Consider the following 20,485-nt stretch of genomic DNA (forward strand, 5'->3'; position numbering starts at 1 on the left):
ACAGCATGATTTGCTTTAGTGACACACAATGTGTTTAAAACTTTTTAAACATGTTTAAAACTGTAGGTGTAATTATTTTACTGACAAGTTTTAAGTGAAATGTGTATTTGTTCTTTTACAGAACACAAATATCTACAGGCTAGATTAAAATTAAAACATTTCTTAAATAACAACAAAAAAGTAAACACAACACATACATATTTAAAATTTAGCATACTCAGATTTGTGTGTGTGTGTGTGTGTGGCTCAGGTATACCCTGCGTTATGGGGGATAAAGATGGCAATATCCAAAATCCTTGTCCTTGTGGGGACATTTTTTTTTGTCCCCATGAGGAAAACAAGCTTATAAATGATACAGAATGTAGTTTTCTGAAAATCTTAAAATGCACAAAGTTTTCTGTAAGGGGTAGGTTTATGTGTAAGGTCGGTGTAGGGTGAGGGAAAATACAGTTTGTACAGTATAAAAACCATTACGTGTGTTCATTGTCTAGGCAGGGCTTATTTAAAATGTTGTGTATTTTGATTTCTTTTAAACTATATTGTTCAGCACAATGGTCAACCATTGTTGTTTTATTGTGCTTTATAAATAAAATAAACTGAACTGGACTAAGGCATGATGCATATCTATATGAGGTGGATATTGTAAAGCCCTTAACACAAGCACATAGAGGATATCTACTGTCAGTTAGACCCCACAATCACCTTCACTGTTAGAAGGAAATGGATAGGGTGGGCTAGTCTGAGAAGTTGGTGGTTTGAATAATTTTTAACTTAAGATTGCTTCTCATAAGTTTATCTATTCAACCTACAGATTAGGTTGTTCTGATCCTACAGAGGTGTTAGCATACACGCATAGAGATGATAAAGAAAAACATGCCCAGGCATAGCACCTTTTTTTTAGACGCATATAGAAAAATGCTCTTGGTGAATTCTTTAATTCTGTGTTTCAGTTTTCAGGTGCTTTATTGGCAAAAGTAATATTTTTACATTCGTATTGCCAGAGCATTTCAGTATTGTTGCAAACAATCAAAACAGCGATGTCTTAGCTAACGACATTTAGCCTATAGATCAAGCAGAACTGAACCGTTTAGGGGTTTGACACATGTCTGGATGTCTTTCATCCCGCCAAAAACAAAGAACCATCCCTGTTAACAAACAAATTAAAACGTTATATCGGACACCGACTACATCACGGTTGGAAACAGATTGGGGAGAAGCTTTTTTTTGTCTAGACACCAATACACCAAAGGTGTTGATCTAAAACACAAACATGGAAGCCAGATGCCCCAGACAGCCTCCTTATTCAGAGGAGGTTGTAGACGTTGCCGGCAGGGACAAATTGGTGACTAGGCATTAGCATATACCTTATAGATAAAACAAACATTGATCCTGTTAAGGTGTCAATCCGCACCCCTTTGCTCAGCCATTTTTCTACAATCAGGAAGAACCGAACACCTCCACACTGGAAGCTAGCTACAGCTCAGGAAGGAACTCCATGAAAACTCCATGGCACAGGTGAGAGATAAAAATATCACCCTACAATCATGTCAGTCAGGGGTGACAGGACCCAGTGACGTGACAGTCAGGGTGACAGAGAGGGTCACATAGCTATAAATCAGGTCATAAAATCTATGTACACATCTGACATATGATAACCTGTCAATCAATGCTGACAGGGATCATAATTAAATAAATCACCAAAATGACACAAAGTATAGGATAGAACTACTAGTGAGAAAAAGTGCACAAGCAGTGTAACCACACAGCTCCCTTCACACTTATCTCACAACTTATATAAAGACTTCGGTCTCAGTGTTACCCAACACATAAAAAATACAATAAATAGATAAAACAAACGAATCACATGCATTCGTTAACGAACATCTCTTTACAGCCCCACATGTCATCCCTTCGTTTCCCACGAGATGGCACCATTGTACCACAAATGAGCGAACCAGCCGAACTAGCAGCTTGAAGCAGTTCTCCAGTGTGTGTGGGGATACTCATGAATAATGTAACAGTCTGGCTGTTTTTATCAGCTCCTGGAAGGGTGGTTCACACTATGACGAAGGGGTTCAGACTTCAGTTTGCAAAAGACCCTACGTTTCAACTGAGTTCTCTCTTCTCATCTGGAAGAGAGCTCTGCTCACATTCTGAAAGACGAAATCTCCTTCCTCATCGAGAAAGGGGTTGATCTCCCCCACACTTGAGCAGACAGGGGCTTTACTCTTCGTTATTTCCTAGTTCCAAATAATGACAGTTCTCTCCGTTTTACTCTGGATCTCGTTGTCAAACAAACATTTGAGGAAATACAATTTCAGAATGTTAACACACGGCTCTCTCTTACGTTCAGTAATCGATTGGTTCACATCATTCAATCTAAAAAGATGCTATTTCCAACATAAGCATTTATCCTCTGTATAGGGAATTCATTCATTTCGCCTACCAAAACATGTGCTAAGAATTCACAGTTCTCCCTTTTGGGCTCGCTCAAGCCTAGGATGATCTGTCTGTGAGCGTGAGCTGGCGTGACCACGCTGAGAATAGAGGGTCCCAATATCCTGACATATATAGGATTGGCTGATTATAGCCTATTCAAGAGAGAAAGTGATGAAAATCACTCCCTATGTGCTCGCTCGTGTCACTTCGCTTGGCGTTAGAGTGAATGTGAGCGAAAACATTTTTACTCCTGCCCAGAATGTGATATTTTTCTGTGTCCGGGGCTAAACTGCATTACAAGTGATGCATAACACGGCCTGTGTGCTTGCTCACGTCACAGCGCTCAGCTAAAGAGTGAATGTGAGCAAGAGCGACTTCACTCCTGCCCAGAATGTGATATTTCTGTGTCTGGAGCTAAACTGTATTACAGTGATTGTGCGCTCTTGAGAAAGTGATGCAAATCATGGCCCGTGTGCTCGCTCACGTCACAGCCCTCGGATAAAGAGTGAATGCGAGCAAGTGCGACTTCACTCCTGCTCAGAATGTGATATTTCTGCGTCTGAAGCTAAACTGCATTACAGTGCTTGCGCACTCTTGAGAAAATGATGCAAATCACGGCCAGTGTGCTCACTCACATCACAGCCCTCGGCTAAAGAGTGAATGCGAGCAAGAGCGATTTCACTCCTGCACAGAATGTGACATTTCTGTTTCTGGAGCTGAATTCCGGTAGAACGGGCGCGCGCCTGTCGCAAAAACGTTTTCTCTTCTTCATGTCTTACCTCCGAGCCGTCTGGAAATGAGGGCGTTCTGGAAATGGGTTTTATCTCTTCATTTCAGCCCATTATGTGATCTACCGCTCTGGCACAGTGATGCACTCGTGCACAGCACCGCTGCATCACTGGAGGAATGCAGAGTGTTACGCTCATAGGATCCACTGGGGGCCATCATGTTGCAGAAAGTGGAAACGATAGACGCGTCCTTAACAGGATGAGGAACCATCCAGAACATTGAACTGTGTGGCTGAGCACACTCTGCTCCACCCACATAAATTATTTGGAGCTCCTCACAGTTCGGGAGGCTCTAAAACATGTTCTGCCCTGACTGCAAGGACTTCACGTGCTGGTGCATTTGACAACACCACAGTCATATGAACCGCCAGGGGGGATGCACTCCTCCAAGCCTCATGCACAGCTCAAAGGCTGTTAGTATGGAGCAGGTGGCTCTTTCTGTCCTTACGGACAACCCATGTCCTGGGCATTCTGAACAGGGGCGCAGTCCTTTTGTTGTGGGGGAACCCACTCTACGGAGAATGGCGCCTCCACCCTCAGATAGCAGAACTGCTATGGAAGAGGTTTGGTCAGGCAGCTGTTCATCTCTTTTCCTCATGTGAAAACGAAAAAGAGCAGAGTTTAACGGTTATTTCGATAGCACCCGAGTGGCCTAAATCTCCATGGCTGGCAGAGATAATCCCTCCTCTGTATGCCTAGCCATGGTCCCTCCCATTATGCACGGACCTCCTGTCCCAAGCAAACGGGGAAATCCACCACTCTCACCTGGACTGGGTGGCTCTCAGGGCCTGGCCCATGAGTGGGCAAACTTAAACACATTGTCCCCCCCCCACGTGTTATTGCTACTACTCAGAAGGCTGAAGTCTCTTCTGCATGCTCCTTTTATGATTGCAAGTGGCATGTATTTGAGGAGTGGTGCAAGGAGTACCAGCTAATATCATATCAGTCAGTCACTGATGTTTTGTAGAGAGATATCTCCTGTAAGTTTCTGTCTTTCAAGACAGCTCTGCTCCTGGCCTTGGCTTCCGCCAAAACATGTCAGTGATTTGCACGCGTGCTCTGTTCATCTCTCGTGCACTAATCCTCTCACAGTGGAGATAGGGTTTTCTCTGGCCTAACCCAGCCTTTCTGCCAGAATGGTTCCCAGCTTTCACTTGTAAAGTGTTTGAGCTTCTGCTTTTCACCCTCCTCCTTTCTCCTCTGCAGAGGATCAGAGGCTAAATGCTTTATGTCCTGTTGTGCAGAGACCAGCCGACAAAACCAGCCCTTTCAGGAGGAGTGATCAGCTCTTCAATTTTTTGGCCCCTTAACACGGGGAAACCCATTTTCTAACCAATGCCTCTCTAATTGGCTCATGCAAGCCAGCTCTGGCATATGAGTCTAATCGAGTGCGGCTGTGTGGGCCTCAGAGTGAAGTTCACTCGGGCCATAGCGGCCTTGTGGGCTCTGTCTAAAGTAGTTTTTCCTTGCAGGACATTTTGTGCCACTGAAAACTGGGCCTCTCCACACACATTTGTCATATACTACCAGCTTGATGTTACCCACACCCTGGTAGCTTACTCTGTTTTGGTGTGGGCTCTTTGTAGCCTTGTGCTCTTAGACCCTTTACACGTTTTTAAGCCTGGGTTGTCCGGCCCGGCTTATTCATCTCTTTAAGCAGGTCATCTGTACCCTCCCCTGTCACATTATTATATTTTTATATGTATGTCAATATATTCATATGTATAATTCTATAATATAGAGGTGATGAAAGAGAACAATAGGTTACTGTTCGTAACCCCGGTTCTCTGAAACATCGAGTGGAGAGATCCACCAAGTTTGCCCCGCTTTCTGCACGAGAAGTGAATATGCTCACTGAGGTACAGATGTGTACATGGGTAGCGCGTGTGGGGGCTTTATGTGCTCAGTTAAGGGCACCCCTTACCTGCCATTGGACACCCACTCCTGTCTGTCAAGCCAGACTTGGTGCAATTGGATGCTTCTGCAGAGTGGATCTCTCCACTCGATGTTTCAGAGAACTGGGGTTTACGAACAGTAACCTATTGTTATTAAATTATACAATTTGAAGCAAAAACAGAATTTTCTGACCAACTTAGTGAAATCATGCTACATAAAACATCCTTAAACGAAACAAAAGCAGCAGACAGACTGGATGAGAATGCAAATTCACTCTCTGACAGCAGGTGGCGCTAATGGAACGGCAGCAAAATTGTTTCCTTGGTTTCCGCAGCAGCACTGTGCTTAAACACTGCTTTAATATGCATTATACAAAGACAAGATGAAGGAAAATACCATCTAAACTTTTCTGAAGACTGTAAGTTACCTTCAGAAATACATTTGTATAAACCCCCGAATCAATATTTAGGATTTTCTTCCAATATTTAGCGCATCGCAAACAGTGAGCTTGCTCTGCCTGCTACAGTACAGTATTTTCTTCCTTCAGTGTCTCTGGCCTTTACAGACTTTACAGACTTCATAATATTTCCACAAAAATGACATTTTGGAAAGTGATTGCAGTGAAGTTTGCAACACTGTTTGCAACTAACATGCAACACTGTTTCCGGGTCCAAATGCTCTATCAAAAGAAAACAATAATATACACTCAAGGTGTGCTGTAATATTACAGAAAATACATCATCCTAACCTTTATCTCCATACTGAAATCTCAGATGGCCAGACAGTGATCTATTATTTATGAATTGTTAAAATATGGGTGTCTAGGATGCCAAGAGCCTGTAGTCTATACCATTAGTTTTCCAAATCTTAGCCTAAATGTTTGATTTGAAAAAATAGTGTTTATAAAAGGCTGTTGAGATATTCTCAGTTGAAATCAGTAGTCCCAGAAACAGTATTCCTCAAGTCATAGCTAGTGGATAGCTATTAAAGTAAATCTCTCCACTAATCTGCATTTCAGGAGCTCATTTTCATGCAAGGCTTGGTTTAATACTTACGCATGTGCATAAATTGATACATCTCCAAATAATCAAGTTTCAGCAGTTAGGTGCCAGTGTTAATTTCACTTTTTACATTTAATTTCTTTTTCCTTTTATTATCATTTGATATTTCTGAGATTCTAAGATTCTGTGATTGATCATGCTTTTTTATTATTTAATAAAATAATAAATAATACAAATGGTGTAGCACCATTTGTAAAGAATATTAATATAAGAAGAGAACAAAGCAAGGAACAAGCACAGCAAATCAAAGAAAAAAGAAAATACAGAAATTGCAGAATGTCTATTTCTCTGAAGAGATAATATGTGAGCACTGGTCAAGGATGCAAGTTTTACACTGTGTGTGTGATCAACAGTCAAGACTGGTCTATTTATGCATTTTTAATGTGCATTAGTGTGGATGTCTGTCCATGCGCATGTGCAGGGTTAATTGTGCATTATTAATGTTTGTCCATGCCAGACAAAGAGATTGTGTTACACTATATACACATGTGGGAACACATCTACACCTAAAATATTAATGCCGTTTCTTTAACTGTTACAACCAGAGAATCTTCTTGAATGTAAAGAATGAAATAAACAATGAAGAAAATAAAACATTCAAACAACTAACGCTTGTGCATTAACTGTAACCCACATATTACGTTGAATGTAGAACATGAGCCCATTTGCCAACAAATACAAGATTATTGGAATTGTTGTTTGAAAAAAAAAAGAACAATCACTAACTAACTGGTCTTTTGACACATAGTGTTAGCCAATATGAAATATCAATTGATTACATCTTTCAGGTGTAAACGGTCTAGGTTGCCTTGGCCATGACAAGGATACTCATAAGGAAGACCATAATGAAAAACACCCACATGAAGAACCTGTCCATCACCTTGGCAACCTTCTTCCACTCAGCCCCTTTGGCTTGGTGTGCCCTCTGCTCTCTGAAACAGTTAGCTATGTACTCGATGTTTCGCACCACTTTCTGATGTTGGCCACAGACACATACACATCCTGTGCCAGTGGTGGTCTTATTATAACTATCTGCTCCAAAGGTTTTGCTGTAGCTATTATCGTGGTGATACCCAACTCCACTGAGATAACCATTGCCATGATCGTAGGTGTATCCAGTAAGTTTTTCTGGAATGGAGAGTTCGCTATCTTTGAGTTTCTCCTGGCTTGTCAGTGGGAGCTTTTCACTTCCATCTCGGCCAATGTAGTGTGTGTATTTTGGATGATGGGCATTCTGTCGAATAGGGGAATTTGAAGATGAGCGGGTCCTCCTTTGCTGGTTATGCCTCTGTTGTCGATAGTCACTGTTGTTGTGATGGTACCCATTCCCATGCCGGTGGTCTCTGTGATTGTACCCATTAAACTGACGGTGGTTTCTGTCATCATGGTGACAGTCTCCATAAACCCCTTTGTCAAAATACCCATCTCTCTCAAGGCTAGCCAGTGGGTCTTCAGAGAACAATGTGCCTCGGTCACTTTCAGGTGTGGTACAGTTCTCCCCTACCTCATACACAAAGAAGATCTTCGACATGTAGTCTATTATCAGGACTTTGGCCCAGTGGGGCACAGGTTTGGCTTCCGCTCCACAGAAGTGTATATTCATGATAAAGATAGTCAAAGATGTAGAGGCCGTTATCATGGTCATTGTTGCAATGTAGTATTTTCCTATAGGAAAGACAAACGATGGATAAATAACAAAGAGGCTGCCAATGCTTATGACAAAGGATAAACAATAGACATTGTTTTTCTTTGCATGACATATTATATTTGAACATATCAATAATAATGATAATATATTTCTTATTTGTGAAAATGTAGTGACACAATCTTAATTTTATCGATTGATTGATTGATTGATTAATTGATTAACAGACAATATAGCATTTTTTCTTATTGTCAGCTACAGCCATAGCCATAAATCATTCATTTACAATAGAGAGTCTTACTGAGACTGTGATGTGTAATATGTACTCTGCTTTTACTTCACTTCACAAACTGATAGTTAATTGCAACTTCCACTAGGGGGCCAATTGAGCCATGAGTAAAGTGTTTAATCATAGTGACAATGACAGAAGACTAGAAGTTGAGTCACTTTACAGCATTTGGTTGTCACTTTTGTTTATATCCAAACTGTATAAACAGAACCACATTTAGCATTTTAACAGAATTGACCATATTCTCTAGCCAGAGAGAAATGAAAAGACAGAAAGAAAGAAAGAAAGAAAGAAAGAAAGAAAGAAAGAAAGAAAGAAAGAAAGAAAGAAAGAAAGACCAATCCAAATCCAAATATTTCCAAATTCTGCTCTGTTGTAAACTTACCAATTAGGGGAACACTTTCTGAAGGTGGCATACTCTCAGCCACCATCAGCTGAAATACAGTCAGAGCCAGCAGAACTGTCACCCCCAGTGAGACCTTCTCCCCAGAATCAGCAGGCAGGTAGAAACCCAGTGGAGCCAGGAAAGAGATGAGGAAACACGGCAGAAGAAGGTTGAAGATGTAGAAGGAAGAACGCCGCTTGAGCAGGACTGTGTACGTTATGTCAGGGTACGGGTCAGAGCAGCAGCCGTACATTATAACATTCTTAACGGCCGGCATGCCGTGACACTCCCATTCCACGTTTTCCACAAAGTCTGAAAGGTCGCCACTCTCCATGCCCATTCTGATATCCACCTGGGGTTACAGTGATGAGAGTTTTAGTAGAGGACAATTCACAGTTCCAAAACTACATCTGTATAACAGGGTTTCATTTACATTAGATATGGACATCTATTTATATATAATTTTAAAGGATATACGTAAATAATGATTTCTTCTTTAAAAGTTCCATTTATTTTGAGAAATGAGGTTCCCATGCATGAAGATGACACAGTGGTCCAGCCAGCATACATTTTATACTGGTATAACGGTACTAGCCACCATACACTTTAACTAGTAATATTCCTCCTTACTGTGTTTTTGTATATATTCTGATTTCCCTTCATAATCTGTGGATGTTGAGGACGTACTGACCAGCAGCATATACATCTACAATACATTCAGTGTATGTCAAGCTTTTTCATTTACTGTTACATTTATTTCATCCTTTTGTTGAAGGGATTGTCTACTCAAAAATGAGAATTCTGTCATCATTTACTCACTTTATCTTCTATTGTGTTCAACAGCTGAACAAGTGGAGGATGAGTACATTTTTGAGTGAATTATCCCTATGGATATTTTGAATTGTGATATTTTGAATTCTAATTCTATTATTTTGAATTTTGACTTGCATGTACTCAAAACTAAAATGAGAGTAAATGAGCAAAACCCAAATGTGTTACAAATACCCCTGTTCATACCTACTGTTAGTGAATTAGGGGACTACATGTTACATCTATAAGCAATCCAACTTTACAACAGTTGGCCTTAACTACTTACATCAAAAAATAAGTACAATGTACTTATTGTGTTTATATATTTCAAAACACTGTTGCTGCTATTGAGGTGGGATACGGGTAAGGTTAGGGACAGGATTGGTTCTATGGGTATGTTTAAGAGTGGGTTAAGGTGTAACGGATGTGTTAATAGTGTTATTATAAATGTAATTACAAAAATTAATTACATAAAGATGTAATTACATAAAAAAATGTATGTACACAATAAATGCATTGTATCAAATTATTAATTTAAATGTAAGTACATAGTAGTTAAGGCCACCTAATATAAAGTGTGACTCAAAAAGCTGTTATCCAAAGCAACGTATTAGAATAATTCAACACAAGTATGCATGCTTACAATTGTACTTGCTAAGTGTGTACACATATCAAGTGCATATACCTGGTTGCCATTATAGGTCCAGGAGCCAAAGGTAAGGTTGCACTCCTGACTATCAAAGGGGAAATAAGAGACGTCCACCTTACAGGAACTCTTAGTGATGGCAGGGGAGTCCCAAGTGATCTCACCATTATACCTCAACACCACATTTGTGTCTGGAGGTCCAGAGGAGTCCTCCTCATCCGCACTGAGTGAAAAACATATAGAGGTCAATAATTCAGTCTTTTATGTATTCATTAATCTAATTCAAGCCTGTTGTCTATATTACTTAAGTATGAATTTTTACATTGTCACACTATATCATATTTAAATAAACAAATTTGTGTGTTTCCCTGTTTTATGCAAGATAAAGCGTGCATATAGCATGTATTTACTTGTTATACAGAACGATGTCTGGTCTCCAAACAAGACTGCTGGGTATTCGAATGACCTCAAGTCCATCATACTCATCTTTATCCCAACTCAGATAAGCATCATGCCAGATCTGACGCACCCAGAGGTATGTGGTCAACATCTGATTCCTTTCATCCTAACACAAAGTAAAAGCAACTTTAATTTACAAACCTGCACGTAATTTTTTATTTATTTAAGCTCTGTATGTATGAATTAATCAGTTATTTGATTTGTGAATAACCACTTAAATCTTGGTCTATTTATCATACACAGTGATCACAGAAGACATGGACTAAGGATTATCCCACTATTAGAGTTGTATGGATTTCTTTTGTGCCACCTTATGTCCTTTTGGAGCTTGAAACCCTATGTGCTTACTGTGAACATGTTCAAATGTGATAAGGTTAGATATCTATTTTTCTTTGAGGTAATGGTATGAGTTACATGGTATGTTAAGACCAAGTATTCAGTCACACAGGGTCTTGCACTGAAAGATAAACCCTGTTGTTGTACATGCAACACTTTCTCACAACAAAGAATGAAAGGACAGAAAGTCTGAACCCTTAGGTTGCACTTAATGCCTTCTACATATTACATCTCATTGGTTAAAAGTACTCCTCAGGTTCAGTAAATTAATATTTGATTGAGTTTGATCAGGGCGGAAATTCAGTGCTTCTTAAATGAGAAATCCATTGTCTCTTTCTGGAACACACATAACAATGACTACCAGTGTCTTATATAACCATTATCTACAGACAGACAGAGACACAAACACTGAATGTAAAACCATACAATTGCAATTAAATGACAGAATTTAAATAAATTGTTCACCCGAAAATGAAATTCTGTCATCATTTACACTTATATCGCTGTCTAATCAAATAAACAAACTTGTGATATTGATGTGAACTATTTTGTGCAAACAGGTGTTATTTCTTCCATTGAAGCACAAGATGTACAAGATTAAACCATTCTGAAATGATGCTATAAAAAGGTAAGAGTTTATTCAGCACTTCAGCTTGAAGCCATATAGTAAGATATTCTGAAGTTTATATTAATTTGTTAATTAAATGTTTCACTCAATCTGCTATACTGTGTGTGTGTGTGTGTGTGTGTGTGTGTATATATATATATATATATATATATATGTAAAAGGCATTACTTTTATAACAAGAAGTAAATAAATAAATAACCTCCAGGAGAAAAATAATTTATAATCCAACACTTTTGTAGGTTACTTGATCACACATACTGTCGCACAAAATAAACACTCTGAAGTGAGAATAAAACATGATCTGCATTGGCACACTTGCTAGAAATTATTATACATTAGTCACGCAGCTCACACTATACATACAAGCATATAACGTTTACAGTGTCACAGGATACAGAGAGTTGATGAGATGAGGATACACACAATAAACATTTGATAAGTACTGACACCTAGAGTAATCCATAATAACTGCAACAAATAGTGAAGACCCCAGCTATTAATCCAGTGGGGGCAGTTTTGGCTGGTTGGTAATTCTGTAACTGCATAATTATTTGAACAAAAATCTTTTTTCCCAACTGATGACCATTCCAATGTGTATGATCTTATTAAATGAATGAATTGTTTACAATTAAGCTGCTGTGGTGGTTCTCCACTTGATGTCCAACGTAAATTCTGTGTGCTAAAGCAAAAGCTTTTCGAGGGTAAAACATGCTTTGAAATTGGTTATAGGCACCATTAATGAATTTGCTGTCACTACATCGTTAACTGTTGTTATTTAAGTACTAGGTCTGCATAAGTATGACTTTGAGCTAGGCATGTATTTAAAGAGGTTAAAAGTTTGGGGCAATTGTGCAATCTTTGCGGGTTCAGCATTTAGTCGCCAAAGTATGATCAGAACATACACATGCCATGCCACATCAAGGCCAGTTGGACAGTGTGTGGGTGTTTTGCTGGTGCGATATACAGTATGCCTTGATCTCAGAACCAACGGAAGTGATTTCAAACCCACTGTTTCTGCTGTAGGTCTGATGCATGTAGCTGTAAACTCATTCAGTTCTATTACTGATTAAAATTGTGAGGTAAAATAGGTGCAGGATTTAATGTCGGTATTCCATAGACTTGTGTCTGTGTGTGTGTTTAGTGCTCACCATATCTTTGATCTGTGAGAGTGTGATCTGTAGAGTGACGTTAAGGGCTTTGTCTGTGTCCTCCACAGGCCGTAAAGCATTAGAATAGCTCTCCATTAGGTCATTCAGCAGTTTTTGAGCAAAACGACCCTGAGCAGAGAAAACAACTAGAGAGGAGAATATATTTTATTTAGTTGTTTTCATAAAAAAAATTGTCATATAGCATAAAAAATGATGCATTTGTTGAAATTTAACAAATCATTGCAATATTTCCTCAGGTATAGTAATTTTGTGAAACTATGATTTCCATAGTGATTTTTGTAAGGCACCAATAAAGAGTAGCAAAAAATTGTTACAAAAAATATATATATTGTTTTAGACATGTAGTACGATAACACCAAAATACTTTAGTATACTGACATAAATACCATGAATACAACACAGTAATCATTACCACAGTATTTATCAAATGACTATATATACTGTATATAGATAAATAGTAAATATATAATAGTACATACATACACATATTTAAAACAAGAAACACTATTTGTTGAAATATGAAATATTTGTTTGAGGTATGAAAATTAGTTCAAAATATATATTCAGAAAATCTAATGTTATCTGAAACATATTGCTAATCAAAGAAATTAATCTTGTTTTAAGAATGTTCAGGTATATTCTACTGAAAAACAAGACAAAATACTGTTTAGGAAAATGATTTATCTTTTGTCAGTATCAGCATTAAAAAAAGCATGGACTTACCGTGTAGCAACATGCTAATGTGAACCACAAGAAATATGATCTTCATTTTTCAGAAGAATGGCAAAAAATAAAATAAAATCTGCCAGTTATTATTTGCTTTTGCTTCTCATTTGCCATCCATGGTCATATGTTATTGGCTGCAGAGGAGGATAGAGAGATTGCAAAAAGTCCCATAGCGGTCTGGACGTTCAGAGTGGTGGTGTGCCAGGTACAACACTGAAGGCCTGAATGTCATTCTTACTGTTTCTCTGGAACAAGAGCCGAGGTATCACATAGCATGCACACTAACACACGTACACACACTTCTTTTCACCGTGGAGATACTTATCTATGCAAGAAGAATGTGTGTTTATAATATTGGAGATCTTGTGTTCTTTCCAAAAACATCTTATATGTTATCTTTTGCAAACTTGTGAAGGATTGTCCGTTGTGATTGTGTGTGATTGAATGTGTTTGTCCTGTCCATCACAGTGAGAGCTGATCTGACAAGAGTGTAGTGCAGACAGGTCATGTGGTTTGAGTGTTACACAATGAATTTTAAAGGAACATGACTCTGTCTCTGACACGTGCACACACTGAATTTCAAGACAGCAGAGATTAACAGGTGACAAGTTACAAGGTTGTAAATTCTAGACATTTCTTTTGCAGACATGGAAATGAAAAAAAAAATTAAACACCTTTTGTTTTACATCTGTGTCACATATCAACTTTCTATTTCATTAAAGAGTGAGAACAAGTAATATTGTTCCCTGTATTAGTTTACTGGTGGGGTATATTCTTTTTTCAAAGCACACAAATGAAAAGTATATGTTAAACTAATACTACAGTGCCACATTTATTCAGACTAACATTGTTATAGTGCACTAATGTTTTATATGTTACATGAGATAGAACGCAGAACCTGATTTTACCAAGTGCCACATCTTTATTGACCCTGGAACAACATTGTGATAAACCAGATCAGATTTGAAGAACCCGTTTATAGTTTTTGTGAAGTTTACGCTTACAGTGTTTGGTGCTTATACCGTACATCAGTGTTATTCATCTATCATTTCCTCTGATTTTATTGATTACTAATGGTTAAGGTTAGGTTTAGGTGTAGGGATATGGTAAAGACAACATTTTTGGATTAAAATGATGTTCCAGGGTCAACAAAATATGTTAAACTAGGAACACATCTAACTCAGCAAAATCAGGATGTGCAGATAGAACAGGCTATAAAACAATGAAAATGTATGTATCAAAGAATTTTTTTGTTAAATCAGCTAAACAAATCCATTTGTATTTTCTCAAAAACAAAGTGTTTTTCCATGCTTGTTACTAAATATGGGTCAAAACCATTAAAAAACAAAAATAGTGTCATATATATGCATGTCAAAATGTTAAATAATGATACAACTAGCATTCAAATCTGTTCTTCAAGGTAATAGATAATAATAAAAATTTTAAAAAATTAAAAATCACAGATACATTCTTTGCAATTTATGTGACAGATTGCATCAACATATTGTGACTGTTGTCAGAAGATGTTCTAAATTAACTACTCTCTCTCTCTCTCTCTCTCTCTCTCTCTATATATATATATATATATATATATATATATTTCAAAGTGTAGATGTTTCATTACAGGTCAAATCTTGGGATATGTTTTTCCGATGTGTAAAATATCAGTGAGTTATAATTTATGTGCCATTTTACAAGTAACTTAAGTAACAGATTTCTAAGCACCTTTGGGGAGCTGTTTGTAACTGAATTTCTTTAGATTGTGTCAGACAGCCCCCTCATATTTCCCAGCGTCTACACAGGAATACAAGCACATACACACACAATGACTGTAGGGTCTGAAATGATGACAGGAACAAGACAGGAAGTGGTTCTTCTCGAGGCGTCTTTCTATCTTTCTCTTTCTTTCTCAGGCGTAGGAGAGTTTCATATCATGTAGTGCACTTCGACATATTATGCTGCAGAACTACATTTCCCATAATGCTCCAGTATAAACTATGGTTCTCGGGGAAGATTAAATGGATTTCTCTAAAAAAGAAAGCAGCTTTAAGTAATTATCTTTTTTTTTTTTTTTTTTTTTCATTGTTCTCTCTTACCTGTTCATGTTACACTGCAGCAGATCTGGTAAGTGTAGAAAAAAAATGACACAATAAAATAATGACTCAAAATGACTCAGGATGTGTATTCTCTTTGTGTTTTCTGAAATTAGGGTGATTCTCTCAGTATCGTTTTCAGGGGTATCTTCCCTGTCCTACACAATCCTTCCTCTCTGACTCACTACAGGCCTGACAACACAAAGTGTGGAAAATCCTAAAGGTTTAAGTGATGATTTTTAATATCTCTGCCTGTTGCCAATGTTTTTTTGTTTTTTGCCAATTTTAACATCACCACAGCAGCTGGAGCTTAAATGCATATGTAACTTATCTGGTGATGCACAATCTCTTAAATTTTGGCTTAACTGTCATAAATAGGTGATTGTGCAAGACTTTGATGCTTTATGGGTGGATTGTGTGTGTATGTGTATCAGAGCGCTTATGTGGTAAGAGAACAGTGCAGGTGTTTCCTGTTGTAAAAAAGAGAACAGAATGTGTGCTGGGTCGCGTTGAACGAATGTGTATATGTGTGCGTGTATTGATTTAGTGTGTTGTGCAGACCACAGCACTCTGTAAATTGGCCAAATAATGACTAAAGCATATATATATATATATATATATATACATATACATATATATATATATATATATAGCTAGCATAAGGAATATTAAAAAAATATATATACTTTGTAAAATGTCTCAAAAGTTATTGAAGTTCAAAATAACGACCCCAATGTCTTTCTTTTTTTTTGTATGCGCAATATATATATATATACATATATATATATATGCATATTGCAGTTTGAGTACAATCCTGTTGATTATATTACCTAATGCCACCATTCATTTGTTCATTCATCTCAAGAGCAAAGGTTCTTTAAACTACACACTTATTTTAAGTTGATTTTTAGAGGTACAAATTATTTCTGATAGCACAGGAATACCTTCACTTATAAAACATTTCGAAAAGAGATTTACATCATATTCACATTTCACACTGCAGTTATAATGTTTTTCTAGGGAGCCACGAAGCACAACGTGGTTTTAGTGAGTTCAGAGAGAGACGTTCTCCTGCTGGGATGTGGTTTCAGGGTCTGAACTCTTCTCCAAAAGCACTGGCCTACATCACCTCGTCTCCATAAACCACATAACATATACTCCTTCTTTCTGTTGCTCTGTCTTCTTCTTCTCCTCTGCCGACTCTTCCTTTTATATAGTGCGAGTAGTAGCACGTATCTCCTTTGTTTTTACATTTAGCCTGTGTTAATTTGACGACAATTTTATAAAACATTCTGCTGTCTAGTAAGACAGCACAAAGTCTCAAAATGTCAGAGACTACATGGGAATATTACAAATTATACTGTATTCTGTGCATTTTCCTAAGATCTCTTCTATGCATCAAGCCTTATTCACATGACCTGTTTTATATTGTTCCCAAATAAGGCGCAATCAGTTTGCTGGACAAACAAATTGTCAGTCTGCTGTGATACACTGCAAATCTGAAAATATCTGATGTAAAATATATAATCATAATCAAGAAGGTCTGTACAGTATTGTACAGTACTGTTGACGCTTAAGTAGAGATCAGCTCGAACAATGTGAACTCTGTCTCTATTTTCTTCGTGTTCATTCTAACCAGACACTAGCACACACTCACACTGACAACCAAACCTGGAACCTCAGAATAGAGGGTTTCAGAATAGTTATAAATAACATTCAGAATTGTAATGGAGAAGACATGTATAATGTATTACATATTATATCTGGTGTGAAAAAACACTTAACCCGTGGCTTGTAAACGGACTATATGTTAAGACTACCTCAGATGATGTTTATTACATAACAACAGAAGAGATCATTCATGTTATCATGATTTATTTGTAACGTCATATAGCCTATAAACAGAACGCTTTACATCAAATGAGGTAAGAAACAGCTTGGTTATTTTTCTGTGCAGATATTTTGTAATTAATGTTTATGATGGCAGTAAATAATTTATAACAGAGGTCCAGTTTACCAGTGTTTTAAAAGATTTTCAAAAGACAAGTCTATGTACTGTAAAAGGTATCTTCAAAAATGTATTGTTGTTTGTCAAATTGAATATGGAATAATCTCTAGTAAAACTGTTTTTAGCAAGGCGTATTCAAAATGAGGTATGGGGCCCCCAAGGGCCCTCCAGAAGGGGCCATGTGGGCCGCAGAAAATTTAAGCAGAATTAAGTGTTAAAAAATACACTTAAAAAAATGCTATACAAATAAATTTAACTCATTGATAAACATTTCAAACAATAATATTTTCCAGATAATATAATTTATTTATAATAATTAACATTTTTTAATTTTTAAATCACAGTTTTTTATATCTCTATTTTTTCTCATATAGTAAAAATTAGTCTAAATTATTTCAATTTATGTTTAAGGAAGGGGGTCCTTCAAATGGGATTGTCATATTTTGGAATTCTTGGCATTGATAAGTTTGAAAACCCCTTTTTCAAAGTCATTTTTTATTTTTTTTAAACGCATGCCTTATGTTCATTTAGGCAGAACATGTAAACACATTTTCCACATTTCGCTGTGCATGACAAACCACACAGATACATTAGCAAAGTAACAGCAAAACTCTTTTTTATTAAAACAACTACTCATTTAAGTGACTTCATAAAGACTATGAAACCAATCTTTTAAGAATAAGAACTTCACGACTGAAATCCTCATTTTAGCTTTAAGGTCCATAAGCTTCATATAAAAAAAAAAATCATTGTCAGCAAATCAGAAATACATAACCAAAGCAATTTAATTGCCATCCAAAATTAAGATTACAGAAGGTGATCTCAGTGTCACATTATGATGTGAATTCTTATTTTACATGAACACAGGTGTAGGAGAGGAACAGCAGACTAAGAGTCAGTTTTAAGAGTCTGTTTCGATTCACAAGAATGAAATTTAAAACTGAACTTGAAGAACTACAACCTAAAAATTTACATTTTCCAACACATGTAGCAGTGCAATAAAAGATGCACGTCTTTTAAAAGATATGTTTCACTTGTAAAATCCTGTGATCGATCATTTTATATTCGTAAAATTAACACAGCTGTTTACTGAATAAATAGTCCCACTATTAGGTGGCCTTAACTACTATGTATTTACATCAAAAAATAAGTACAATGTACTTACTGTGTTCATATTGTATTGCAAAACACTTTTGCTGCTTTTGGGGGTGGGATACGGGTAAGGTTGGGATACAGGTTTGGTGGTATGGGTAGGTTTAAGGGTGGGTTAAGGTGTAAGGGATGGGTCAACAGTGTAATTATAAATGTAATTACAGAAATTAATTACAGATGCAAAATGTAAAAACATGCATGTACGCAATAAGTGCATTGTATCAAATGATTAGTTTACATGCAAGTAGATAGTAGTTAAGCCCAGCTAATATAAAGTGGGGCCGAATAAATACCTGTTCAATGTCTGTAATGTGTCTAATGTATGGTCAGATTTCAGAACCTGACTAGAAGACAGTCTAACAGTCAAACAAGTCTTTTGAGTAAACCGTATTAAGACATCAGTGTTAAGAAGTCTTTGTTGAGGCTTCAGATACTTGGTTTTGTGTGTGAGAAACAATTTTGTCTTAGTGATGAGAATTAAACAACATCCCTCTATTAAAATCATCAGGAGATTTTACAGGGGTTAAGGTCCATCAGTCTCCGCCTTGTCCGTCTTCGTGCCCGATTAACAGCCGTCCGAACGGCACACTCAAAAACCTGTTGCACACCACGATTGCTGAGAGCCGAGCATTCCAGGTATCCCTTGGCACGGATCTCCTGTGCCACCTGTTTGCCCTCGGAGGCCGAGGTGCAGTTAGTACGATACGGCCCCATCTCACGATGGTCTGTCTGTGTGGCAACAACCAGCACAGGTACTTTCGGAAGAAATTCCCTCACTTCAGCGATCCATTTATGCCGCAAATTATTTAACGAACTTGGATTTGCCACCGAATAACATAGCAAAACCACATCGGCCTGCTGATAGGACATGGGCCGGATTTGGCGGAATGTATCATGTCCTGCTGTATCCCACAGGCCCAAGCTGATCTGGATTCCATCCATGAAAACATCAACGCCAGTGTTTTCATAGACAGTCGGTCTGTAGCTGTCTGGGAAAGTTTCAGAAGTGAATCGTACAAGAAGTGCAGTTTTACCCACTGCACAGTCCCCGACCAGTACGCATTTCACTGAGGTATCCGTCAACCCATTCATCCTTCTGTCTCTGGTGTTGTAGTTATTGTAGTTTACTCCTCGCCTCTGTATTCCAGTGAAGGATTAGGAACTGAGGTCATTATGTACCATTACAGATATTTAAGACAGAAATCCAGAAGTGAGAAGTCACCCAGCCGTATCTTTCGTTTGACCGTTGTACACTCTCTGACTCCTGCTTAATTGAAAGAAAGAATAAAGTAAAATTACTATTATGCAATCACAAAACACCGAGAAATGTTTTCATGCAATAAGATTTTTTATATGTAACCTTAAAATAGATTTATATGTAATCTAATGTGTCTTATATGATCACTTACACATACTTTATGATTCTCTTTCTTATGTGGAACAAAAAAGAAACTATTTTGAAATGTGTCTAATTCTATTTTTTATTTACATTGTTTTGGGTCCATTCAGTGACAGTCTATGGGGTCAGATTTGGTTTCGACTGCAACGTTCTTAAAAATACATTCCTTTGTGTTCCAAAGAATAAAGAAAGTGACAAGATTTTGGTCATTTTCTCATTCTCATTTTTGTGCTAAATATACCTTTAAAAAAGAAATACTACAACGTCATGCAATAGACAATCACTCAATTTTTCACATTCTCTTCATTTTTCATAGATGTGAAATATAGTACGTCCCGCTATACTACAGAGCACAGCAGACCTCTCTCATTATGAGGCATGTGACAACGCTTCCCGTTGACAACGGCCCTACAATCAACTAAGGTTGAATTTAAGAATTTTTGGTTATGAGTGTTCTAAAAACTGCTGTTTAACACAAATACCACGGCATATTTGTTTGTTTATTTAATAAATCTATGGGCCAGTGCTGGTAAGGATGTTTTGACATAACTCAACC

General features: G+C 37.5%; 2 protein-coding genes across 2 annotated transcripts; both read right to left on the minus strand.

The window, feature by feature from the left end:
• Nucleotides 1-6,983: 6,983 nt before the first annotated feature.
• On the minus strand, nt 6,984-13,320 carry LOC306873135 (neuronal acetylcholine receptor subunit alpha-9-II-like; the record flags this gene model as incomplete). The annotated part of the gene is made up of 6 exons (XM_079422205.1): nt 6,984-7,849; nt 8,504-8,855; nt 9,999-10,182; nt 10,370-10,524; nt 12,531-12,676; nt 13,275-13,320. The coding sequence occupies 6 exons, from the start codon at nt 13,318-13,320 to the stop codon at nt 6,984-6,986; spliced, it is 1,749 nt and encodes a 582-aa protein (XP_079278331.1).
• Nucleotides 13,321-17,890: 4,570 nt separating this feature from the next.
• LOC306872762 (rho-related GTP-binding protein RhoH-like) lies at nt 17,891-19,763 on the minus strand. Its single transcript, XM_079421527.1, has one exon. It carries the CDS (start codon nt 19,620-19,622, stop codon nt 19,035-19,037), a length of 588 nt encoding a protein of 195 aa, XP_079277653.1. The 5' UTR covers nt 19,623-19,763; the 3' UTR covers nt 17,891-19,034.
• Between the last annotated feature and the right edge of the window lie 722 nt (nt 19,764-20,485).

The sequence above is a fragment of the Barbus barbus genome (assembly GCF_936440315.1).
Source record: "Barbus barbus genome assembly, chromosome: 7".
Classification (NCBI taxonomy): Eukaryota; Metazoa; Chordata; class Actinopteri; order Cypriniformes; family Cyprinidae; genus Barbus; species Barbus barbus.

Bases quoted from the DNA above. Each gene is read 5' to 3' on its own strand.
- LOC306872762 (XM_079421527.1), bottom strand. From the start codon at position 19,622: ATGAATGGGTTGACGGATACCTCAGTGAAATGCGTACTGGTCGGGGAC.